The sequence below is a fragment of the Muscardinus avellanarius genome (assembly GCF_963383645.1).
Source record: "Muscardinus avellanarius genome assembly, chromosome: 2".
In the NCBI taxonomy this organism is placed as follows: Eukaryota; Metazoa; Chordata; class Mammalia; order Rodentia; family Gliridae; genus Muscardinus; species Muscardinus avellanarius.
The window spans coordinates 200,902,943-200,928,914 of NC_137787.1; the positions used below are offsets into that span (position 1 = coordinate 200,902,943).

A 25,972-nucleotide genomic window follows, 5' to 3' on the forward strand; every position below is an offset into this window, starting at 1 on the left:
CGGTTGCCTGCACATGGAAGTGGACTGCTTGTGCCTCAGAGCCAGAGCACAGCTTTGTGATTGTTTTCCCACGAGATTTCAAAAGGTGTAGAATGTGACCCAAAGCTGTCTGCATTGTCGGCAGCCAGTGCTGTGAGGTTGCTTTGGAGTGGAATGTCAGAGCTTGGGTCCTCCGCCAGCCCGGCTGCTCTCCAGCGGTCTGATGTGGGCAGGTGGACCTCTCTCAGGGACACTTGTTGAGCAAGGGTAAGATGCGCTGTGCGGAGTGCCTGCTCACCGTCAGGTGTGCGAGGGGAGAGCTCTGGGCCCGTCCCTGCACCTGCAGGAGCCCCTATCTTGTCCCCACCGGCAGGTGCTTTTGCTGCCAGGGTGGCTAGTGGATAGATAGCATCTGTTTCAGTGTAGCTGTTTGTACTTTATCTGTCAGTTTTTAGGAGTTGACTAATTTTGGCTGAATTTGCTCCACTGACAGCAGGGTATTAAATGTTTTAATTTGAAGGTTAGCTAATAGTTTATCTTCTAACAGAGTAGTGTCTACTTAAAGATTGTTTACTTTGACAGATATTTTAGGTAGATGTAGCATGCAGGACAATTTAGGACTTAACTTTTTTTTTTTTTTTTTGCCGGTCTGGGGATGGAACCTAAGGGCATTTGACCTCCGAGCTACACCCCCTGCCCAATTTTTTTATTTTTTATTTTGAAACCGGGTCTCACTGAGTTGCAGAGGGCCTCACTGAGTAGCTGAGGCTGACCTCGAATCGTGATCATCTGGTCTCAGCCTCCCGAATGCTGGGATTACAAGTGTGTGCCACCACGCCCGGCCCTTAGAACTTACCATATTTTCTAACAAAAGCCTATAGTTAAGTTTTGGGGCATCATGTTGGTACTGAAAATGTTTTAGAATACAGAGTACTTTGGGTTTTGAAATCTTACATTAGGGATGTGTAACCTGTATATTAAAATGCATAGAACATAAGGGCACAGTTAGTGAGCATAGACAGGGGTATTTACCTGTGTAGCCACTGCCATATCTGGACTTATCACCCAGAAGCTTATTCCCTGCTCCTTTTCCACCCCACCCCTTCCTGATTGCCTCCACTGTAGACTATCTCTGTCTGCGTGGCCTCAGTGTGGGGATTATCTCTGTCTGCGTGGCCTCAGTGTGTGTAGATTATCTCTGTCTGCGTGGCCTCAGTGTGGATTATCTCTGTCTGCGTGGCCTCAGTGTGGATTATCTCTGTCTGCGTGGCCTCAGTGTGGGCAGTGTTACCTCGGAGGTGCTTTGTGCGTGTGCAGCGCTGCAGAAATCCAAGTGTGCCTCCCTGCTGTCGTGATGGTCGGTGGTCTCCTGAGCTCAACACCTGGCCTTGCTTCTGAGGCCGGGGGCCGAGCCACTCGCTCCTCCCAGGCATTCCTGCACCGGCGTCAGCTGTGTGACCGCAGTCACAGTCCATGGTCTAGGGTTAGTGATCACAAGGAATACTATTCAGCACGATAGTATTGCATGGAAGTCATGGTACGAGTCACATCATGGGGATGAGCTCTTCAAAGCTTGTAAATCCAATGTCGTCAAACAGCACCTGCACTAGTAAATAATACCTGTTCGTCATTTATTTTAGGTGCTACAGAATATTTTAGAAACAGAAAATGAATATTCTAAAGAACTTCAGACTATGCTTTCAACCTACCTACGGCCACTGCAGAGCAGCGAGAAGTAAGTTGGAGGATGGGTCTCGGTGCCCGCCATGGAGTGGTCCTGCTCAGCCGCTTCCCTGGCGCTGTCGGGAGACAAGCCGGAGCAGGGACTGGACTCCAGACAGCCTGCCTTTGACAGAGCAGTGTGTTTTGTTGGTTGAGACTGTAGTAAGCCAGTGGGGTGGGAATGGGGAGAGTATAAGTAAAACCATGTTTTTCCCTTTTTTTTCCTTTTTTCTCTAGGTTAAGCTCAGCAAATACTTCATATTTAATGGGAAATCTAGAAGAAATATGTTCTTTCCAGCAAATGCTTGTACAGTCTTTAGAAGAATGCACCAAGTAAGTAAGATGCTAAAGCTTTATAAAATGTAGATTGATGAATGATTTTGAAAGGGTTAAGTTTAGCATTTTAGAATTCACATTTCTAAAGATGCAAGCTAGGTTATTTGAAATCTTTTGGGGGGGGGTCAGCTTTTACAATAAAAGCTGTTGTTTTAGGCTGTGGTTTTTTTTTTTTTTTTTTTTTTTTTGTGGTACTGGGGTTCCTGGAAACCCTTCTACTTCCGTGCTATATTCCCAGACCTATTTTATACTTTTTTTTTAAAGTTTGGAAACAGGGTCCCTTAAGCCAGCGCGGCTAGCTTCAAACCTGTGCGATCCTCCTGTCTCTGCCTTCCAAGCACGGGGATTACAAGCGTGTGCCACCACGCCCGGCGTTAGACTGTGCATTTTTAATCTTAGGGATCTTCAACAAAAGGGGCAGGACATGAGAGGTTTCTGTGGTATTCTGGGGTGTCCGGAGGAGGGAGGAGAGTGGCGGGCAGAGGGCACCGTGTGCTGCAGGTGGATGTCTGAAAGGCCGGCCTCTCCCGCATGGAACGCAGTTGTGAGCTGTTCCTGGCCAGCACGAAGCTGCTGGAATGTGAAGTGCCACGTGCATAAACAGACTATGTGTTTAGAGTCTGTCCCCATTTCGCTCTTCTGTCCTGACCCCAAGGTGGACTTCTTGTGCTTAAGCGTTTGGGGCACCGCCTTGCTGCTTTTCGAGTGTGACTCAAACTCTAACTGGCCCTGCCAGGTCATTGGGGGCACAGAAGTCCAGGACTTGCCCTGGGTGCGGGGACATGGCCCTGCTTTGAGCCAGGTGGTCTCCCGGAAGCCCTCCTGAGTGTCGGGTGGACAGTGTTGTCTTTGGGGGAGCAGCCTTGTCACCAGTGGCTCCCCCAGTGGCTCTTGTCTGTCCTGCCGACCCTGGGCACCCCTTCCTCACCCCCTCACCTGGCCGTCCTCATCCCCGGGGCCAGGCCCGGAGCAGGCCGTGCCCACCTTCCCTTGAGTGGCGGGCAGGTCGTGGCGAGCGGCAGAAGGGCGCGTGCTCAGGGCAGCTTTAGAAATCAGTCTTCCTTGAAACTCACGTGATGGTGGAGCGATCTTCACATGTGGTGGACTGGAGGTACAGTTAGATTGTGATAGAGGTCTTCTAAAGAAATGTGACCTTTTGAGTCTCAGTCCTGCTGGCCTAGGATGGGGAACTATGGCTCAGAAACCTGCTTCTGAAGGAGAATTACTTCTGGGATCCAGCAGTGCCTTTAAAACAAAATTTTCATATAAAACCTATAAGTTGGGGATTTGCTTGCATTTTGTTATGGAAAGCAGGTTAAACTCTCTTGAAAATAGAATCTCAGAGGTGGTTTCCTTATTGTACCAGTTTTTATTTTTATTTATTTTGGGTATGACTGTGTTCTACTGTTAAAGAACCAAAAAATGATTAAAACATACTAGCTCTCTAGTTCTCTGTGCCAGAGAACAGGTTGACATCTAATGGGGATGCCAGGATTTGCTAGATTTCTCAGATGGGCAGTGCTTGAGGTAGCCAGGGAGCTGGAATTGCTGTGCCCAGATTCAGCTCTATTCCTGTGGCCGTTCTGCTAAGTTTGCCGCGCATGTGATGGTGCTGGGGCAGCAGTGACTGTGGCTGCCATCAGTCAGGCCTTGTCGAGGGCTCTGGGCTGGCTCGCTGGTGTGCATGCTCCCTCCTCTCCTCTCCTCTGCCCGTCTTGGTGACCTTCAGGGCCGTGGCTGCCTCTCTCAACCCAGTTGTATAAGAGTGTCTCATGGCCTCGGTTTCGTGTGAGACACCTTGGCATTGTGAAGGTGTAGAGGCTTATGAGTGGTCCTGCCAGACAGTCAGAGGCTGTTCTCTGGCCATCTGAAGCAGTTTAGAGAATGTCGGCGTCTGCGGAAGACTCATGGGGACACACCTTTCAAAGTAGAAGAGTTTGGGGCGTGTGGTGCTGGCTCTTGGGCTTTGTGACCAGGGCAGAATGGTGTCTCACTCATCAAACCTCTGGCCATCTAGATACTTATATAATTCTAATATGTTGTAAATTTAAATATATGGATGGTAAAAACAGTCAGGAGATCATGAGAAAGAATTTACTCCTCTAGGGACTTTGTTTCTTAGCATATTTGTTTGAACCATCTTTTATAAAATAGTGAATTCTTTTTCAAGTGCTGGGGATTCACCCGGGAGCAGTCTACTTCTGGGCTATACCCCCAGCACTATTTTTTATTTGGAAACAGGATCTTGCTAAGTTGCCGAGAGCCTCACTGAGTAGCTCAGGCTGACTTTGAACTTGCAGTCCTCCTGTCTCCTCCTCCCAACCCTGGAATCCTAAGTACACACCACCACACTCGGCTCCTAAGACAGTGAAATCAGCTCGAGGGGACGTGGGGTGCTCCTGCCTAGCGCTGGGGTCAGGCCATGTCAGGCTGGAAGTTTAGACTGGGGTGGCCCATTCCCTCGGTCGCCACCTCAGCAGCTGGGGATGGTGGCAGGTCAGAGGTAAGGCTTTGGAATCGTCCATCCTTGTCCTTTCGTGTCTGTCCTGGCTTTGCAAGGACCTGTGGCATCTCCTGGCGCTCCCTGAGCATCTGCAGAGGCCCGTAGCCATGGTGACTGGAGCCCTTGCACCCTTCCTGGAGGCCACTGCAGCTCCAGGCGTGAAGACAGTGGACCTGGCTGGCGCGCACGCGTGCTTGACAGAGAGAGAGAGAGAGAGAGAGAGAGAGAGAGAGAGAGAGAGAGAGAGAGAAAGAGAGCGCGCGTGTGTGTGTGTATGTGTGCAACTCCAATTGTGAAGACAGTGGACCTGGCTGGCTATAGAGAATGTGTGTGTGTGCGTGTGCGTGCGTGCGTGTGTCTGTTTTACCTCCTCACTGGGGATTGAACCCAGGGCATTCTTCATCTGAGATTCATCCCCAGCCATTTCCTAATTTGAAACAAGATTTTTCTTAGTTGCTGAGGCTGGCCTTGAGTCTGTGATTCTTCTGTCTCAGCCTCCCCAGTGCTGGGATTATAGGTGTACGTCGCCATACCTGGCTCACAGACATTCTTGAAGATGTTTTCTTCAAATTGAGGAAGTTCTTTTCCCACCCTCTCACTTCTCAGTTATTATCTTCTAAAATCGCAGGAAGGAGACACTTATTTTAACCACCACCTCGTTAGGACCATCATCACCTATATTTGGCGTGGTAGAAAACGGCAGATTACGTGGAAGGAGGTGGTATCTCTGTCATACACCAAGGGTGGCAGGAGTGTCCCCTTGGACTGGAGTGTTTGGCCCAAGGAAGCTGAGACATGGTGATGGGTGGGGCGGGTGGTCGGGGCCTGGGGCTTCTTCCACGTTCTGTCCTCAGGTGACGTGGTGCGGTCCCTGCTGTTCCAGGTCCTGCCTCTGGAGCAGCCTTTCCGGCGGGCCCTGGGTGCTCTTATATAGTCCACAGCCTGCTAGGTATTCTCAGGCAGGTCTCTGGGGACTTCAGTTCCTCCTGTGAGTAAAGTATATTTAATGCAATTATTATTATTATTTTATTTATTTATTTATTTTTTTAATTGGTGCACTGTATTCATACATCATAGTGGGATACATACTTTTGTAGACATACATGCACACTTTTCCCAGTCAGCCCCCACCCAATCCCCACCCCATTCTCTCCCTATCCCTCCCTCCCATGCTTGGCTTAGTAGTTGACATCTAGTATTATGGCAATTTATCTAAAATTAAAAATGATAATCTCACATAACAGTTTCATTTGTCTGATACCAAGCTTTTGATGACTTAAAGATAACATTTCAATATTTCTTTTTGCTTTCTTTCTTACCAGAGAATATTTTTTTTCTGTTTTTTAGGTGAAACTATCATATATTTATATATTTATTTTTCAGAAAAAAAAATCTATCCTAATATGGAATATGGACTCTAGATACCCAAAACGATCTTGAAAAAGAACAAAGCTAGAAGATATATATTTTCTGATTTCAAACCATATAAAGCTACAATAATTGAAACAGTGTAGTACTATTCTAAAGGCAGATATATAAACCATTGGAGTTAAATAAAAGCCTAGAGCTAAATTCTTCCCTCTGTTGTCAAGTTATTTTTGACAAGGTTTCCACGAACATTTGGTGGTGGGAATAATAATCTTTTAACTAAATATTGTTGAAAAATAATAATTACATGGAAAAGAATAAAATTGGACCCTTACCTAATCCCATATACAAATATTAACTCAAAATAGATAAAAGACCTAAATATAAATCTTAAGACTATAAACTTTTAGAAGAAAATCTGGGTCATAAAACCTCACAACATTGAAATTGGCAGTGATTTCTTGGATATGATTTCAATGGCACAGGCAACAGAAGAGTATACAAACTCCCTAAAAAATATTGTATATCCAAAGACAATGTAAACAGAGTTAACAGTTACTAATAGAATGGGATAAAATATTTCCAAATGCTATATCTGAAGGTATATTAATATTCCAACTAGAAATCCTAAAAATTAACAACAATAAAGGCAAACAATACCCTTTAGAGATAGGTAAAAGACTAACATAAATAATGAATCTCCACAGACAACCAATCTTAGTTGTCTGTTGGATGGAAACTCTTGTTTCTCTGGTTCTGATGTGTGTTACCTATTTCTTCTTTGTAGTTAATCTCTTTGAGTATTTTCTCTAGCGCTGGTTTTGAAGACATAAATTCCTTCAGTTTCTGTTTGTCATGGAAGCGTTCGTCTGGAGTTAGAGAAGAGGTTAGAATGACATGCAAATCCCACCACGTTAAGTCATATGCCTGCACAATATGTTGGAATTCCTTGATAAAACCAGAAGGATTGGTAGAGAAGGATCCCAGTCTCTTTTCCAGTTGAGTGAGGTCAGGAAGGAAAAAGGAACATGGACCCGGACCATCCCTTCAGCCCCAGCCACTTCGCGAAGTGGGGCCAGGAGAGAGGAAGATGGGGCTTGTAACCCAGCTGGGTCAGACCCCGGCTGTGGGTCCGCAGAATTGTAAGCCTGTGACCCAGAAGGGCCACCAGGTGGCGCCTGTGAGTTGCCACATGGTGTCCAAGATGGCGGCTGTGGCTGACGGGATACTCCAGCCAGCATGCCCTGGGCAGCACTAGAGCCGGTAGAGGGAGGAAACAGAAAATGCAGCCGCCAGAAGGGCTGTACATACTCGAGGTCACACCATTTTGTTGACCACGTGCAAAATTTACTGAGAGCCATCAGCGTCCTAGGGTCTAGCGTGCCCATGGCAGGCCATCGATTATCATTGGTTAAATCATATGTTGGCCAGATCTTAGTACAAAGAGAAACAAGTCTCTCTGGGGACAGTTCCCCTGAGAATCCAAGAGCCTGCAGATTAGATAATACACGGCCCAGCGGGGATTGAGAATCAATCTCAATCTTAGATGGCTGACTTCCCCCCATGAGTTGTAAGTGGGCGAGAACAAAGGCAGGAAACTCCAGCGTCCCAGGGCCCTGCCTAGTTCGGTACAGAGTAGGAGTGCCAGAGAGAAGACGTCTCTTTGTCTCTTTTTACACACCTCGCAACCGTCCTGGACGGTTGGAGAACTGGAGGATACCGGTATACCGGGTTTAATAGCAGTCAGTCAGTCAGTCAGAATCCTCCGAGTTAGGCAGAACCCACTTATTTCCTTAAGAGGAAGCTTACCGCTGAGAGAGGCTGCTGTGGAGATCTGGCCTGAAGATGGCTGCGAAAAGTTTTTTTAAAAATGGCCGCCGACTCCTAGGATTGGTTAGGAGTGGAAAGTGGGAGGGATTTGAGGTCTCCAGCGAGGCCATGAGGTGGGAGGGGTTAAAGATAGCGAGGCCTCCAGTGAGGCCATGAGGTGGGAGGGGTTAAAGATGGCGAGGCCTCCAGTGAGGCCATGAGGTGGGAGGGGTTAAAGATGGCGAGGCCTCCAGTGAGGCCATGAGGTGGGAGGGGTTAAAGATGGCGGATTACCAGTGATTACACGTGGGCCAAAGATGGTGGGCCAAAGCTTGCGGCCTCCCCCCCACAGTGATCCCATGTGGGTGCTTACCGGAATGGCCGGGCCGGGCAGCAGGGGTGGGCGGGCAGAGGGTGAAGGGATCAGCAGGAATGCAGGAGATCAGCAGAAAGCGGGCGCAGGGGCCTGCGCCATGTGGCAGGCAGGGGCGGGCAGGTCTAAGCACGCCAGGTGCAGAGAAGGCATGTGCGGCAGAGGCTGGACTTGGCGGGCCGGGGGAGAGTGGCGCCGTTTGGCAGAGTGGCGGCGCAAAGCAGCACAGTCTGGCGCAGCGGGGTCGCGGGCCTGTCCAGGCAGCGGGCGCGGTGGGCGGGCGCAGCGCGGGCGGGCAGCTGGCGGCTCGGGGCCGCGGGCGTGCTCACGCGGCGCGGCTCGGACCCGGGCGCAGCCGGGGTGCAGCCGGGGCGCGGCTCGGGCCGCCGCACAGCCTGGGTTGGGGCGGGGATGGCAGAGGCCCGCCCAGGCGCGGTCTTGTCCTGGCGCGCTGCTCGGCGGGTTGGCGCATAGAAGCGGCGGGCGGGGTGGCTCGGGCCAGAGGCGCGGGGCGGGTGGGCGGCGCGGGCGCCCATTACAGCAGAAGCGGCTCAAGCCGCGGCGTGCCGCGGGCGGGCGGGCGCCGCAGCCCATCCCAGCGGAGGCGGCGCCGCGTACCTTTTTTCAGCTTTTGGCAGAAGTCCGCGGGCCGGGCGGGCGGGCGCATAGAGAAGGGATGAAAAGTCCGAGTCCAGTAAGCGCAGATTCAAGCCAGGTCCCATAAGTCCGATACGAGTTTCGACACCAAATGTAAGATTGAATGAGCGTGTGTCCCCAGTCGCATAGAGACACGCCGAGATCTATAATCGGTCTTACGGATATCTTTATTCGTGGGAGAGCGGCCTCCAGCCCCCGCGTGGCCGCGGGGGCCGGTGGCAGGGGAGAGCGTACGTCCCTCCCTCTCGGGTTCCTCTCTGAACTCTGCACTGAACTCTCTTCTTCCGGACCGGGAGGCCTGGTCCCCTCCGGAATTGCAGAGCTCCACCTCCTAGCTTCCGGCCCTGCCCCCTGTGGGGCAGGGGGGTGGCTCACACCTTACAATTATGTGTAGAGTTGGTTCAAAAATATACTATAAAGTTATCTTAAGGTACACATACATGCATTTTTATAAACATTGACCATGCCTGTATTGTTTTTGCAATGCAGTCAGATTATGGCCAGAATATGAGTTTGGAATAGGAGCCAGTTTATTCGGTCTGAAAGTGGACTGTGTGGAGCATCCAGGTGCCCTGTGCACAGTGGGTAGTGATCGCCTCTACCTTGAGCTGGGTCAGGCCGGCACTAGGGACGCCACTGCTCGTTGTGTGCTGAGCGGGCAGGCAGCCACAGACCGGGCTCCACGGCTCCACGGGTGCGGCTCTCTGGGAGGCGTGGCCACAGCACCTGGGTGGTAGACGCTGCATGCACCTCGCATGGCCACAGCGTCCCTGCTGGTCCAGCCTGCTGACTTCATGAGATGGGGTTGTGGAGCCTGCTGCAGATCTTGACCTAAGGAGTCTCAGTGACTTTGGGGGGTGCACAGTGTGGCCTGCGGGGGAGCTGGTGGCTGGGACTTGGGAAGAGGTGAAGGGCCTTGACAGGAAGAGCTGTCGAGTTCCCGGTTGGTAGCAGGAGGCAGCCAGGGCGCTGGTGGCCCTGGCCGCCGTGGCCATGCTGGGAAACACAATACTGCTCATGGAGTCTCCTTTCTGGCGGCTGCATGCTGAACAGGGGCAGGCGCTGCTAGGCTGACTGAGAAGTGGAGCGTCCACTGCAGTCCAGGGTCCAGCGGAAGCCACAAGTCGCCATGCCTAAGTGGCTAGAATCCGAAGGCGAAGCAGAGCAGAGGAAGCAGGCAGGAGCAATCCCCATTGGTGTGTGGGTTATCTCCTCTCACCCCTAAGAGCCACGCTGCTGTAGACAGGACTGGCCTAGGCGGGCCCCAGAGGCACAGTGGTGCTGCTGTGCACCCTCCTTCCCTGCTCAGAGACGTGATCAGAGGAGAAGGTGGATGCCTTCTCTTCTAGAGCACAACTGGGAAGGGACTATGACATCGGCACGCCTTGCCAGGCGGGCGCCAGCTGGCAGGTGTTCGCAGGGTCAGGTGCCCCTCGTCCTAACAAGGGTTCCTCTGCTGTCTGCGTGACTTACATTGACTGTTCACGTTTATACATCCTCTCCACTTAAGCAGCAGAGATTATTCTCACATTGAGTATAGAGCAGTCGGTGGCCCCACCTGTGTCTCTTTGAATCCTGTTTCCTAAGACTGGCATCTGTTGCCTGAAGCAGAGAGAGGGCCAGCTGGATGGGAGCGTGGGAGTCAAGAGAGGAGCCGGAGGTCTCCGGTCCGCTGCCACAGCCATCATCGGCGGACTGGTGGCTCCTCGGCACGTGTTCTTAGTTGGCCAGGAAGAGCCTTGCCAGCCGTGGTAAATGATATGGAGTGAAGAGAGGTTGCGGGTAACAGGGAGAACACTGAGTTATCATCTGGGACTTGGCCCAGGAGTTCTCCCTTTACCTGTGGCTCCCAGTTCTTCCTGGTGGTGCGACTTTCTGCAGCCAGTACATAGCAGTGTCGGGTGCAGAGTGGTACTGATGAGGGACCAGATGCTGAGAGTGTGACTCTTGCCCACTGCTTGGGTGTGGTCCTGGCTGCAGGGTGGGCTGCGTACTTAGGAGTCCCAGCTGCCAGTCAGCTAGTGCTGGGAGGTGGGCCGAGAAGGGCCCGGGTCTTGAGGGCGAGTGCCTGGTGGAGCGAGCAGCCTTGTGGAAGAGGTGTTCCAAAGCTGCTTCCCTTCTGCAGTTGTGAGCGTAGAGTCCCCTGTCATACTGTCACCCATCTTGCCGGCGGTTTGAGATGCGAGCTTCCTGAGGGAGCAGAGCACAGGGTGGCTGGGGTAGGGTCCTGATGGGCTGGGTCACTCACACACTGGCCCCCGTGGGTGGATCCTTGCAGCTCTTGTGCCGATGAGGGGTCCTGGCGCTGATAGGGCAGGGTCACTTTTCTCCGGGTGGCATCCTCGGGGAGCAGGAGGGAATCATTGCTGTCACTGCTGGTGGGCAGAGACCAGCTGGGGAGCAGGGGAGGTGTGCGGTTCGCCGAGGCTCCTGTTTGCAGCATGAGCGCCCTGAGCAGGTGCCCTGAGCCCTGGAGAGGTGGGCGCCCAGCTCCGGGCCTGGAGGGAAGGGTACTTCAGTGCTGCTGCTTGCACCAGGCTTTGCACTGTTGTGTAGAAAACTTAGCAACTGGATAACTGTGTTTGGTCGTTTTCCTCAGAATTCAAGGCTTTGTGTTGTTTCATCTTCTCACTGCCCAAGAACTCGGGCTTGGCTGGTCCGGCAGCCTGGATGCTGTGCCGGGGCCTCGGAGTGCGGTTTCTGTCCCCTCCCGCCTGCTCGTGGGTGGCAGGGACAAGTGGGCCTGGGACACGCGGTCTTCTCGCGACAGTCGGGGCCGTGTGCCTGGCCCGTCAGCTTCCCATTCCGCCGCACTGATGGCCTCTCCCTGTGCCCTGCCTCCAGGTCGCCCGAGGCCCAGCAGAGAGTCGGAGGCTGCTTTCTGAACCTGATGCCACAGATGAGGACCCTGTACCTGGCGTACTGTGCCAACCACCCGTCAGCTGTGAGCGTCCTTACAGAGCACAGGTTGGTTCACTAAGCCATCTTCTTCACTGCTTGCCCAACAGGGACAATTTGATTTCTATCGCCTCTCTGAATAAGGGCGTGGGAAGGTCTAGTACTAACCATAAGGCGCTGGTGGTATGTTTGTCAAGAAAAAGGTTCTTTTGAGCCGGGCGTGGTGGCGCATGCTTGTAATCCCAGCATTTGGGAGGCTGAGACTGGAGGATCGCGATTCACGGACAGCCTCAGCTACTTAGTGAGGCCCTCTGCAACTCAGTGAGACCCGGTTTCAAAATAAAGAAAAAATAGGGCAGGGGGTGTAGCTTGGAGGTCAAATGCCCCTGGGTTCCATCCCTAGACCCGCAAGAAAAAAAAGAAAAAGAAAAGAAAAAGGTTCTTTTGAAGTCTCCCTTCAACCTAGACCCTTTGACAGAGGGTTGGAGGAGCTGGCAAGTGACTGGGACTTGTCCACAGGCTGAGTCAGGGATGCAGGAGTCAGATTTTTCCGAGGTCGTAAAGCTGGTGACGGGCCTGGGCTTGGGAGACTGCGTGAGGAGCGGCTTGTTCAGATGAGGAAGTGACCCTGACTTCACGGAGCAGAGTTGGAAACCTGGGGCTTTTTAGCCCAAAGCAAAGTTAGAGCCCGTGAAACAGAACGGGCAGATCACTCCTACTACTATTCTGGTTTATTTTTGGTGGTACTGAGGTTCCTGGAAGCCCTTCTACCTCCGGGCTACACTCCCACGGGCTACACTCCCAGACCTATTTTTTAACTTTATGTGGAAACAGGGTCTCTTGAGCCAGCGCGATCCTCCTGTCTCTGCCTCCCAAGCGCAGGGATTACAAGTGTGCCCACCACGCCCGGCTCTACTATTCTTTTTGTAAGCGGAGGGACTATTTCCTGTGAATGGGGAGAGGATCTTGTGTGGTCAGCTCAGTGACTGAGTCATGGCCCAGTCACTGGAAACTGCGGAGCGTGAGAAGGGGTTTGTTTGCGCTGGGTGGCCAGGCAGGCAGGCAGGCAACCAGGCACACAGAGGCTCAGTTTCTGCTTCTAAAACAGGCGGGCTATTTTTATTAATGTTTTAGAAGAAATTTCATGGTTTCTTTTAAAAGCAGCAGTTCAGAATTTTTCTCAAGCCACAAGTGGGAAAGATATTCACTGGCATCGAGATAAACTCCATTGTGTTTCTGATCTCAATGTTTGGCTTCAACTTACTCCTAATTGAACATTCCAACTTAAACAGCCTTGGCGAGGCGGCCTTGCTCCGTGTCTGGACGCGCAGGGGAGGCTGGAGGGTCCCTGCGGGAGGGTGCTGCCCGGCTCAATCCACCCCGGCGGAGCCCTCTAGCAGGCGTCCCAGCCCTCGGGCAGCTTGCGGGGTCAGGGGAATCAGCGAGCTAACGCACATGATGAGCGGGTTGGATCAGGGCAAAGAGACAAGGCTCATTGTTGTGCTGTCTTCTTAAAAAGGGGAAATGCCAGGGACGACACTACACGTGTGCGAGCATCACAAGTTTTGAATTCCCACTGTTGTTAAACACCTGCATCCTGAGTGGAGCAGCAGCCTTTGACTTGTGCCGAAGAGGAGGTGGGGCTACAGTGCTTGGCAGGGGTCGGAGAGCCCCCGGCACTGGGGAGCCAGCCTGTGCCAGCTGTGCCGGGCCCTTTATCCTGCCCAGGAGCGCAGGTGTCGCTGTGTATCTCTGAAAATACTTAAGGTCTGATTGTTGCATTGATGAGGTAGTTACACAAAAACAGTGGCGTGTTATAAGCAAATAATAGACACTTTAGTGTTTTATCTTCCTCCTCCCTGTTGTGGAGGGAGGGTGGTGAGGACAAAAGGAGGGAGGGGCTGAGTGCTTGGCAGCGAGTCTGATGTCTTCCCTGCGGAATGAGGAAGCAGTGGAGGCTGCACGTGCCCGGACGTGGTAAGCAAGGCGCTCAGGAGGAAGGCTGTGGGGATCACTGTCATCCCTCCTCTACTCTGCCTCAGCGACCCTTTGTGTTGTGTCTGAGGGCAGACAGCGTTTTCTCTAACCAGGGGAGAGACTACGGAAGCAGTGTGAGCTGGAAGTGCGGGCGCATGCTCCCTGGGCTGCTGAGTGGGCGGAGTGGCAGCTAGGAGCAGGTGGTTCTCAGAGCAGGGTGCGGTGGTTGTGTGACCCCCGGAGCGTGAGGCTGTGTGTCTGGCCGCACGTCTGCGGGCCTGGCTGGCATCCTGAGCTGGCAGCCTCCTGCCTGTTGTGCAGTTGGGATTCCTGTGAGCTGCCCCTTCTTGGGGGTGGAGGCACTAGCCTCGTGTTGGAGGATCAGTGTGGGTGTCGTATCTAAAGTTGACATTACTTCTGGGGGCATTCAGCTCCCGGTGAGTGCCTGCCCTCGGTCCCCGCAGCTCCTGGTCCTGTGTTGTTTGAAATTCTGAGTGTGACGCCTGCAGGCACACACGAGCAGAGTCGCCCATCCTGTAGAATTGCAGCTTGTGGGTACTGTGCCCATTGCTAGGTGGCGCCTGTGGCTGGCTGTTTTGGTTGAATTGTGGCTTTTATAAGTGGGTGTAAAAGACATTCTCCCCTGGCAGCTGGTCACGTTTCCTTGGCACAGTCCCTCTTGTCTTGCGGCCCCTGTGGCCCCTCGTGACCCCCTCCGTGACTGCACAGGAGATGCCCTGCAGTTGCTGTCGGCTCTGCAGATTAAGCTGAAAAGGCCATTGTTTTGTTAAGATAACTCTAGTTAGTTATTGTAGAACAAAACCCACCACCACCACCCAATGCGACGAGGCTGTGATGGGTGGAGAGTCATATAGTACTGTTTTGGTTGTGAGATGCGGACATATTCTGGCTTCCTTAAGAATGTCGTGTGGGTATCACAGGAAGCTACTTTTGCTTGCAGGTATTTTGCTTTAAGGGTTTTGGAGTGGATGTGATGACCATAGCTTGTTTAGTTTTGTTATTTTTTCCTGCCATGAGTATAATTAGGAAATTTTGTTAAACCCTTGGATACCAATAACGACCCAAATAGATTTTTCCTTGGTTCTTGGTGGAATATTGCTGGCATAGCAGTATTTTCAAAGGACTTGAAATGCACTCGTAGTGTCAAGGGTTGATTTTTAAGGGAATGTGCCCGATATATTGTTCATGTTAGAGCATTGTTGGCAAGTAGAATGTCCTCCCACTCTGGTGGTGCTCTTGGGCCTGGGAGAGCAAGCGTTCTCAGGAGAGGGCAGCTCTGCGTAGGCTTGACTAGGAGCAGAGCGTCGCCGGGGTCACTGCCGCAGCAGCAGCCTGAGTGGGTCTTCACCTGCGCCGTGCCAACACAGGTAGTGGGCGAGGGGCTGCGCTGGCTCTGGGGCAGCGGGAGCACAGGACAGTGCTGCCCAGGGCCCGCACACCAAGGCGCTTGTCTCAGCAAGCAGACCCTGATGTCTGCCTGAGGAAAACATGTCTGGGAAGCACAACAGTCACCGACACAAAGATGGAGAGTGTGCGTGGCTGGAGCGGCGGCCTCCCCGGTGCCGCGCAGCACAGGATGCCGCGGTCCTCTTTCCTGACGAGGCTGCCCAGAGGTTGCATAGGTGCTTGGGTGAAGAGGCCTCCGTTGAGGGTCCACGCTTCAGAAGCCTACGTCTGCTAACCAGGTCCCCCCTCTCCTGGCCTTAACCTTGTCCTGCACACCTCATTGCAGACTGGGCTTGGCCGGGTAAGCACTCTCCCTGTGAAGTGTGTGGAATCCCGTGGGCGGAGGTGGGATGGAGCTGCCGGGCCAGCTCATCCCCACACCGCCAGGGAACACGCATGTAGGTGGAACCATCCACACTGGACCATGCCAGTTGAGCATCCTTTTCCTGTGCTTTAGACTAAACACTGCAGGTGCTTTCACCGGAGCCCTCCGTGTGTTGGTGTCCAGGACGTGGGCAGAGGGCCGGCACCGGAGGGGCCCGCCTGGGGCCCAGTGCTGTGAGGCAGAGGATGCCCTTTCTCTTAGCTTTTCTGTTAGGATTTTCATATTTATTTTAGGTCGTCATTTATGCAACGTGAAGGACATAGCTCTTCCTTTTAGGGTAAACCTCTAGGCTCAGAGAAGTTTTTCCTTGAGATGAGGCATCATCTGAATGCAGTCCTTTGACCGAGACACCTGATCTTTCAAGATACAGTGTGGGGACAGGGACCGCCCTGGAATCTGGGACGTGGCGTGGTACTGGGTGTCACCCTGGTCTCCTGGGCTGTGATGTGGACTCCCGGGCGTTCCTGCTCTTAGTGGTGCTGCTGAGGCCCTGGTGTCTGAGCCAGACTCAGCAGCCTCGGCCTCAGCCGGCACCCTGCACATCACCTCTTCAGGTGTTGCGTCTCTGCAGCCCCTGGGCAGCCTCGTCAGGCAAGAGGACCGAGGCGTCCTGTGCTGCGCAACACTGGTGCCGCCGCCGCTCCAGCCACACACATGCTCTCACAGGCCACACACACTCTCCATCTTTGTGTCTGTGATTGCTGCTTCCCAAGAAGCACCAAGAGCCCATCTTGAATTTCAGATGCACCTGCACTACACATCTGACATCAAGACCAGAGCGGATTACAGATAAGGGGCTTGACATCACCTAGTCACAGACACCAAGAGGCCGGGTGTTGGCGACAGAGCTCGGCCCCATGGTGCCCACTCGGCCCTATGGTGCCTGCTCCAGAGCAGGGGCAGTGGACATGGACATGGTGGGCTCCGAAGGGCTCATCACAGGGAATGCTGAGGAGCAAGAGAGATGCCCGTGACAGGACTGGGGAGATGTGTCCTTTAGTTTTGGACACGCCCTGCATTCTTCCATTCCTTTTCATGCACCGGAGGACAGAGTGTAGTGTGCAGGGCCAGCTTCCCAGCCCTAAAGAGTGGTGCTGGACCTCTTCGCACTTGCCGTGTGCAGCTCTGCTCCCTCCTAGGGCAGCTGCGGGCCATTCTTGCCAGGCCGATGTCCTGAGATGATGGGGTCCTGCTCCAGTGCGAAGTGCGCTGCTTCCACTTGGCAGGACCTTGGGGCACCAGCGTGCTGCAGGGCTGGCCTTTCCATGAAGGGGATTGCTCGAATGTGCATTCTCGGTGAGCCTGCTGATAGGAACCTTTGGGGCTCCCTTTGGTTTCTTGACATAACCCGCATGGGTTTGGTCATAAGCTTCAGCGACTTCGGCATGTGCCATGAGACACTTTCTCTGACGAACACTGGCGCTCGCTGTCTGTCTAACCCCATTCTCTTCTCGCCCACCCTGTCCTCCAACCAGCGAGGACCTGGGGGAGTTCATGGAGACGAAAGGCGCCAGCAGTCCCGGTGTCCTCGTGCTGACCACCGGCCTCAGCAAGCCATTCATGCGCCTGGACAAGTACCCCACACTGCTCAAGGAGCTGGAAAGGCACATGGAGGTACTACCCCACCTGACCCGACCCCACCGGACTGGGGGCTCAGGCCAGGGAGCTGCCATGTCATCAGGCTCGTGGCTTGTTGAGAGTTTGTAACCTAGTGGACCTTCAGCGTGATCTTGCTAGACGTGAGGGCTTCTCCTCGCCCGCTCCGAGAAAGCCCTCTGCTCGCTTGCTCCCATCCATGGCTGCCAAGCAAGTTTCACAGACTGGAAGCTAGGAACAGTCAAATGGCATTGAGACGCCATCGCGGACATTTAGCCACAGAGCAGGCAGAGCAGAGCCAGTTAAGGACAGGTTGCGTACTGGTCAGCAGAAGTTGGGGTCGCACGCTTCTCTGGGCTTGGGTGGGCCTCTGGCCTTCACGGCACACACCAGCGCTGCCTTTCTGGGGCAGAGTCAGAGAGCGCCTGCAAACCCAAGTGCAGCCCTCTTCCCTGAAAGCTTGCTTTGCAGAGCAGGCCTTGTTTGCTGGCCCTGAGCTTGCCTGTTCTGATACAAATCATTTTCCCCAAAGTCCATTGGCTCCATGATTTAATTAAAGAAGAAATGCCACTTTAGTGCTGAGAAGAAAACACTCGTCAGGGCTGAAACATACTAGGAGGGTTTCAGGCAAGTCTTCAGAGAGTAGCTTTTTAAGAAAAATGCTTCATTATGAAAGTTGATAATATGTTTTCTTTTGACCAAAGGATTATCATCCTGACAGACAAGATATTCAGAGATCCATGACTGCCTTCAAAAACCTTTCAGTAAGTGGCACGCGTGTTCTTCCTCAAGATGTTTTTATACCGAGTGAATGTAGAATTATCAGCAGAAAAAGCGAGATGATACATGGCTTGCCGCTGAATTCAGTGTTTACTCAGATGAAAGAAAGATGACCACAGACCAGCACACGCTCTTGCTTTAGTGGACAGTGGCTCCAGAAGGCTGGTGTGAAGTTGTTTGCATTTGAGAAAAGCTCAGGTCTTCAGTGACACTCTGGAGAACGCAGTGCTTATGCGCATCTCTTGTCATTTGTCTTACCAACTGTGTTTACGAAACGTGCCTTTTTTATAGCATAAGTTATATTTACCCTTTCCCCCGCTTCTTAGTCTTCTCTGTTGGCAGGTACTAATAAGACAGAATGAAAACATTTTTGTCTGCTGTACATTTCTTCTTAAAAGTGACAAAACCTGCTATTCTTAAGGTAGTTTTAGTGTTTAGTATTTCAAAGCAGTTGTGCATTTTGCTTTTCTTGACTTCATACTTTCAGTCTCAAGGTGAAAAATACAAAGCACTCATTGTCTCAAGAAGCAGCAGTGTGGCTGAAACTTAAGGTTCTGGGAGCTTCTTTGTCGTTGAACAGTGCTGTTCTGTGTTTTGCAGGCCCAGTGTCAAGAAGTACGAAAAAGAAAAGAGCTTGAGTTGCAGATCCTGACAGAAGCCATCCGGAGCTGGGAGGGCGATGGCATCAAGACACTGGGCAACGTCATTTACATGTCCCAGGTCATGATCCAGTGCGCAGGAAGCGAGGTACTGCGCTCCAAGGCGGCTTCGTCCCCCTTAGGCTCTCGGGACACCGACTCTAAGGACGTGAGGCGAGGGTGGAGGTCGTGGGAGCTTGGCATACTCTCAGGACAATAGAACATTGAACTTTCACTTGTAATGTGTATTCCTCCCCCATACTAGTTTTTATTTTATTTTATTCGTTGGTGGTACTGGGGTTCCTGGAAACCGTTCTACCTTCGGGCTACACTCCCAGACCTATTTTTATACTTTTATTTGGAAGCGGGGTCTCTTAAGCTGGCGTGGTTGGCTTCAAACCTGTGCAATTCTCCTGTTTCCAGCTCCCAAGTGTGCGCCACCACGCACCCCCCCCCCCCAATACTGTTTTAAAATATCACTGCCCGTGTAGACCAGGGTCTTGTAATTTGGATACCATAGAAATCAGGAATTTTGCCGGGCGTGGTGGCGCACGCTTGTAATCCCAGCACTTGGGAGGCTGAGACAGGAGGATCGCACAGGTTCAAAGCCAGCCTCAGCTACTTGGTGAGGCTCTCAGCAACTTAGTGAGACCCTGTTTCCAAATAAAATATAAAATAGGTCTGGGAGTCTAGCCCAGAGGTAGAAAAGCCCCTGAGTTTCACTCCCAGTACCACAAAAAAAAAGAAAGAAAATCAGGATTTTTCTTATTTATCACAGTGATCAAAGCACCCAGATATCCCAAAAGCAGTTTGTTTCTTAATCATAGAGTTTTAAGCTTTAAGATAATCAATGGAAACACTTTGGGGCACGTCTTTGTAGTACTGGAGCTCAGTGTTGGCAGGTACTGCTCCAGAAAGGATGCCGTCAGGACCACAGCTGGAAAGGTGTTTCCGCTGGCTCTTCACAGCCTCTGCTAGAATCTACCTATTTCCCTTTCCCCACTAAAATTTTCTAAGTTCTTTTTCTTGTTTTTACTTTGAACCATAATAAAATTTTAGGTTGGCTAAAAATAGATAATGGCTTAGCTGGGCTCCTTCATGAGTACTTTCCAGAGATGTCACACAGGTTCTAGTGTGTCCGGGATCTTTTAATTGTTGAACCCAGGGCAGTCTAACTCTGAGCTGTACCCAAGCCCTTTTTATTTTCAAACACTACGTTGCCAATGGAGAGCCTCACTGAGTTGCTGAGGCTGGCATTAAACCTGCCCTCCTCTGCCTGCCTGCCCGCTACTGGGATTACAGGTGTGTGCCACCACACTCGGCATCTTCTTTCCTTTTTATCTGAAGAATTGATCAATCCATGGTCTTCACCTGTTTGTAAACCCTCTCTTTCTCATAGGTTAGGGTGTAATGTAGAATTGGTCGGAATTTTGTACCATTTGGTAGAAATGCCTAGATAGAAAATATAACGTTTCATAGGGCCCAGTATAAGTCAGGATTGTGCTGATGTCTGTAAGTGGATGTATTTTATAAGCTATTTGGCTTTGTTTTTATATTAGGAAAAGAATGAGCGATACCTTCTGCTCTTCCCAAGCCTTCTGCTGATGTTGTCTGCCAGTCCCAGGATGAGCGGCTTCATCTACCAGGTAGAGCACATCTGCAGTCACATTTTCTTGCTCATGGTGGGTCTGACACATGCTGTCAAGCTGACTTGGGCCCTTTGTGTGTGTCCGTTTCTGCTGTGTGTGGTGTTCTGCAGTGTGGGGCCCTATATGTGAAACGTGCATGCGCTCCTGTCGTGTACTTGTATGTGGCCGTGCAACAGGCCGGTGTGAACTGAGCAGAAGGACGTGGCATCGTGGAGCAGCCCAGACGGCAGGGCGTGTCACGCGCCCTCAGTCTGTGGCTGGCTGCACCCTCTGAGCACAGCATGTTGCTTCTAAGGGGGTTTGCTTTTGATTCTACAGAACTTGGCAGGGGCTGTGGTTCAGGATAGTGGAGGATCTTTACCAGGACTTTTGGTAAGAGGTGCAGCCCCCCCATCCCTCAGCATGTAATGTGGAGCAGCTAGGTTTCTGTTTTTAATCATTTCACTGGGTTTCTTGAGGAACCATGAGACATGCTTTGGGAAGCACAACGCAGGGTCTGTCTTGTGCTGCGCCCTGGTGAGAATGGAGTTCTCTGCACCTTAGTTCCTCTGTCTGTCTGGTGATGCTCTGGGCAGCTTTCTTCGTTGTCTTTCTGCGAAGCTACAAAAGTTAATACACCCCTCTCTGGGTGGGGTGCAGGTGGGCTGTGGGAGGAGCTGCCCTGTGTCCTGTGCGTGCGTGTGTGCATCTTGTTCCACCGAGGACTGGAGCTTCGTGAGTGACAGCTGTCATGCTTGGGTCACCTCAGGAGGCTTTGTCTTTACCAGGGGGCTTGTTACCACACAGGCATTCCAAAGACCACGTTAAAATTGGTGGAGCAAGCTGGGCGTGGTGGCGCACGCTTGTAATCCCCGCGCTTGGGAGGCTGGGACAGGAGGATCCCGCAGGTTCGAAGCCAGCCTTACTGGCTTAAAAGACCCTGTTTCCAAATAAAAAAAATATAAAAATAGGTCTGGGAGTATAGCCCGGAGGTAGAGGGGTTCCATCCCCAGTACCACCCCCCCAAAAAAAAAAAAATTGGTGGAGCAAGCGTGGACTGCCCAGGAGCATCATGCCGGATGTGTACAGTTGTTGCCCATGAAGAGGCTCTTGAGGCCGGGTGGCACCTCCTGGGTCCCCTTGCTCAGGGACCCAGGATCCCAGACCTTTCCCTCTGGCTGTTTCCAGCTTCCTCTTCACCCCTGCAGAGCCTCATCCCCACATTGGCTGAAGACAGGGTGGCACCCCAGCCCCTTGCCAGAGCTTGTTTCCTTGGTGGGCCTTGCCTCCTGCTAGGCTGGCACTCAGGGATGGCCTTGTGCCTCTGGAGCCCTGCTCTCAGAGCCCCATTGCTGTTCCTGACTGCTTTCTTGGAAGGCTCTTCCTAGTGCAGTGGGCCCTGGCCTGTGTGACCTTGGTATTCATTTCTACTCTTGGACACTAGCTCAGGGATGTGAGAGCCAGCAACAGTGAATTTGCTTCGCTGCTGCTGAGGACTTCTCAAAGCTGTTCAAATACCTGCGAGTATGATGTCTTGGCCACAGAAGGCCATCTGCGGTCTTGCCTACCATACTTCAGAAGGGTTCCTCTGCCTTGCACTGCTGCTGATTCTTTTTGCTCTGGGTGGGAGGGGTGAGCGACTGTCCTGTGTGCCGTGAGGTGTTGATAGTCTCTCTGGTCTCTGCCTGTCAGATGTCAGGAGCACCTGCCAGTTTGTGGCATTACCACATGGCCTGTGGGGGGAACTCCCTTGAACCTCATTTGAAAGTACTATTTTTTGGGTGCTGACAGAATCCTCTAGCCCCTTGCCTAACAATTGTTCCAAAGCACCTCAGCCCAGAACACCCAGAGGCCTTTCCTAAAGGCTCGGTCTGGTTGGCCGTCGGTCTCATGGCTCCTGTGAGTGGGGGCAGCTCTTCATGTGTAGGTCGTTCTGTTTATGACGCTCAGATCGCACGCCTTGCTGAACCCCTCAGCGGCATGCCCCGCTCGGCGTGGTCCCCAGACGCTTGCCTGCACGCGCTGCGCTGGCTGCGTCTCAGCGCAGAGCGTAACTGCTGCCCATTCCTGCTCTTGGCTCACATCCCTGCCCTTCCAGAAGTGTGTCCTGAACAGCTGCTGCACCCTTGGGTTTCATCATAATGGATGCTTTTGTGGCCTGATGTTTATGTGTAGAGAAACTCATCAGAGTTTACTTTTTCCTTGGGTTTTGTACTCTTTATTACTAGTTTATTTTCTTCATTATGGTCTTACGGTTTCTTATTTGAGATGGATTTTGGTATTGCTGTATGCACTGCTGTAAGCAAAAAGGCTCTTTTGGTTCGCCGTTCCCCTGCCGTTTCTAAAGTCACTTAATGCTTTAATTCTGGTGTCTTATTGATAGAAAAGCACTGACTGCATTTTTTGTATGTGGGTCTTTTCTAGGGAAAGCTCCCGACGACAGGAATGACAATCACAAAGCTTGAGGACAGTGAAAATCATAGGAATGCATTTGAAATATCAGGTGACGGTGCAAGCTGTGTGGGCGTCCTTGTGTGCGGGCCATGACGCGTGCGCATCGCTTAGCACGTGCTAGGTCACGTTCTGCGTGTGTGCCTCTTGCCCGTGTTTCCACGTCAGCCCGTTTTCCTCACTTCCTCTAGGGAGCATGATCGAGCGGATACTAGTGTCTTGCAACAACCAGCAGGATCTGCACGAATGGGTGGACCACCTGCAGAAGCAGACAAGGGTCACGTCTGCTGGCAACCCCACCATCAAGCCCCACTCAGTGCCGTCTCATACCGTAAGGGCCAGTGTGTCGGCTGTGGGGTGGGCGGGGATGCTTTCAGCCTGCCTCCCGTTTCCCTGCAGATGTGTGGCTCCACATGGAGCAAGCTGCCCAGTGCACACACGAGACTGCCCGGGGCTGCCCCAGGTGGCCTGGGAGATTAACCTGGGCTTACTACTTCCCAGGAGCCTTGCACTTGTTTGGTGCTTGTCTTTCTTTCTTTCTTTCTCTTTTTTTTAAGAGACTTTTTACAATTTATTTATTTTATTTTTTTGGTGGTATTGGGGTTCCTGGAAACCCTTCTACCTCCGGGCTACACTCCCAGACCCATTTTATACTTTTTATTTGGAAACAGGGTCTCTTAAGCCAGTGTGGCTGGCTTTGAACCTGCGCAGTCCTCCTGTCTCCACCTCCCAAGCGCAGGGAATACAAGGGTGTGCCACCACGCCCGGCTTAAAGACATTTTAAAATAGGCCAACACCAAAGTTTCTGTGCTGGTGTTTTATGTGTGAGAAGTTGACGCCGAGTTATTTTAACGTTGTGTCAGCCTTATCCAATGACACCAAAGTGGGCAGGCCCACGGGAGTGACGGCTCGCTGGCACGCTCAGTGTGTACATCGTCCTCACGCCTCGATAGGTCCCCAGGGGGCTCTGCCGCCCCCTTCATCAGGCTTCACGTTCACATCACTCTTCTTCCTCTGACACGCTTCCTCCCACGTCGCTCAGTCGCTCACTGTACATTGTCCGTGCTCAAGCTTAGTCCAGGAGGCCACACGAGGTCGGCCTCCTCTTTCCCTGGCAGTTGGGGTCAGAACTCGTGCTGTAGCTAACCTTTCGGTTTGCGCGAGTCTGCTCTAACTTCTCTCAAGTCCTGAAGACGCTTGGCCTTCACGAAACCAGCCGTGTCCCAGGAGTGCGGGTGTGCGCATGAGTGTTCGCCCGAGCAGTGGGCGTGCCTTTGCACAGCGGTGAGTGGGCTGCGTAGTGGGCGCCGGCTGGCGTCCCAGCACTCCTTTTGCCATCACGAAGGCGCCCCTCCCGCTCTTCAGGCTCCCTGGGGATGGCGTCAGTGTGCTTCTGGGTACAGCATAGCCCGAGAGCCATGTTCCTTTCAGCATTGAGCCTCCCTTTTTTTGGAGACAGGGTCTCGCTAAATTGCGGAGAGTCTCACTAAAGTGTCCGAGGCTGGCTTCGAACCTGTGGCTCCTCCTGTCTCAGCCTCCCAAGTACTAAGACTAAACATGTGCCACCATTCCCAACTAAGCATCCCTTTTCTGACTTCTCCAAGTAGGAGAGACAAGCCAAACATTAGTCACTGTAGCACACTTGTTAGAAGGGATGTTTCCTGCGATTCTATCTGTGCATGCTATTTAGCTGAAGAAAGCTGATTTCTGGCCGCTCAGTCCCTCGGGCCCAAGAATGAGTCTGTGGACAGGGCAGACAGCCATGGCGCCTGCTCTTGAGCCCACGCTGGCCACTGCGTCCTACGCTTTCAGGGGTTTCCCATGTCCACACCTTGAGGGTGGTGGCCTCACACAGGCCTGCAGCTCCTGGCAGTTTTCTCTAAGAGCCAGGTGGTCCCTGTTCTGGGCTTTACAGGGCTGTTGCAACTGGACTTTGCCCTTTTGGTGAATCAGCTTGGCTGTACCTCCCAGCCCCCAGCCCAGGAGTCAGGCTGGTTCTATCCCCACCCTTGTGACCAGGTGGTAAGTTGTAAGTGGCCACGGTCCAGTACGCAATGCCTGTTCTTGATAAAATTCTGATATCTGTGCTGAATGTTGAGCCTTTGCCAAACATTGTTCCTCAGCAGATATGGACTGTGGGATGTGGTCTTGGGCCCCAGGCAGAGCTGGGTACAGCCCGAAGCCCCTGCTAGGCTGGTCTCCTGGAGGCTCGGGAGGTGGGATGAGGCCGCGGGGAGGTGTCTGCGCCGATGGCACCAGTCTCATGCTCTCTGCTCTTCTGCTTTTGTGCCTGGCAGCTCCCCTCCCATTCCATCACCCCATCCAGCAAGCACGCGGACAACAAGCCTGTGGGGTTGGGACCCGCATACCACACGCTGCCCCACCCCTCCCACCACGGCACCCCCCACACCACCATCAGCTGGGGGCCCCTGGAGCCTCCCAAGACCCCCAAGCCCTGGAGCCTGAGCTGCCTGCGGCCCGCGCCCCCTCTCCGGCCGTCTGCTGCGCTCTGCTACAAGGAGGTGAGGCCTTTGGGGGAGGCGTGCGCAGGTTCGGGGCCTCCCAGGCCTTGCGGTTCATCCCGAGGACCTGGAGCTCTTGGAGGTGAAAAGGTCGTCAGGGAGCTCCTCTTCCTTCCCTTCCACAGCAGTCAAGTCTCTAGGGCAGGCCAGGTACAGTTACACCAGGTAGGTCCTGTCCCCAAATAAGGCTCAGCAGTATTACCTGCTCACCTGTGCCTGCCTCGAGGGAGGGCGCAATTCCTGAGAAGCATGTTCTGAGGAGTACTTCCACTGGAGGGAGCCGACCTCTGGTCTGAGCGTGAGAAATGAGTGAAGTTATCATGAGCGTGGTGTGAGCGTGTGAGCATCCTGCGAGCGGACCGTCGGGAAGACTGCTCAGGTGTGCGCGTGCTGCGAGTGTGGCGTTAGCATGTTAGCACTACTGAATGCCGGCGTGTGAGTATTTGGGTCGAGAGTGTGAATGTGTGTCTGTGCAGGTGTGCCCGTCTCACCAGGGCTGCGTGGCCAGGTTGCTGGGGCAGACAGACCCTCTATTCCTGCCAGCACAGGGAAAGTGTTCCACGAGAAATTAGGATTCGTCCTTACGTCGTTCAGTCAATTTGTAGAGAATCATGAGAATATTTTAATTGTGGGCAGTTTGCCTGAAGACTTTTAAATAGTTTAGTGTTCATTCTGTAAAGGAAAAGTGGTACCTTGCAGGCAAGAACTGAGGGAGATTTAATTACAGGGATAAAGGTGGAGCAAAACTGCCAGGTGGAGACTAGGTGAGCGAGGTGGCGGGCTGGGATCGTTGAAGAGTGTCTGACTGTGGCCGGCTCTTGTAGCTCTTCACGTCCTGTAGCGAGGAGTCCCCTGCAGAGTGGCTAGGATGCGGAGCGTGCAG

At 52.6% G+C, this 25,972-nt stretch overlaps 1 protein-coding gene across 5 annotated transcripts in view; it reads left to right on the forward strand.

Annotated features, from left to right (window-relative positions):
* The window catches only part of ARHGEF7 (Rho guanine nucleotide exchange factor 7), a gene marked incomplete at both ends in the record, with an annotated part of 127,663 nt that overhangs the window by 84,671 nt on the left and 17,020 nt on the right, over positions 1–25,972 (forward strand). For all 5 annotated transcript variants that reach the window (XM_080689762.1, XM_080689763.1, XM_080689765.1 and 2 more), the window contains 10 exons: positions 1,620–1,714; positions 1,939–2,034; positions 11,592–11,714; positions 16,950–17,088; positions 17,775–17,834; positions 18,451–18,597; positions 20,048–20,134; positions 22,541–22,619; positions 22,759–22,898; positions 24,865–25,089. In XM_080689762.1, coding sequence (XP_080545888.1) covers positions 1,620–1,714; positions 1,939–2,034; positions 11,592–11,714; positions 16,950–17,088; positions 17,775–17,834; positions 18,451–18,597; positions 20,048–20,134; positions 22,541–22,619; positions 22,759–22,898; positions 24,865–25,089 — 1,191 coding nt within the window. The remainder of the gene's footprint in view (positions 1–1,619; positions 1,715–1,938; positions 2,035–11,591; positions 11,715–16,949; positions 17,089–17,774; positions 17,835–18,450; positions 18,598–20,047; positions 20,135–22,540; positions 22,620–22,758; positions 22,899–24,864; positions 25,090–25,972) is intronic.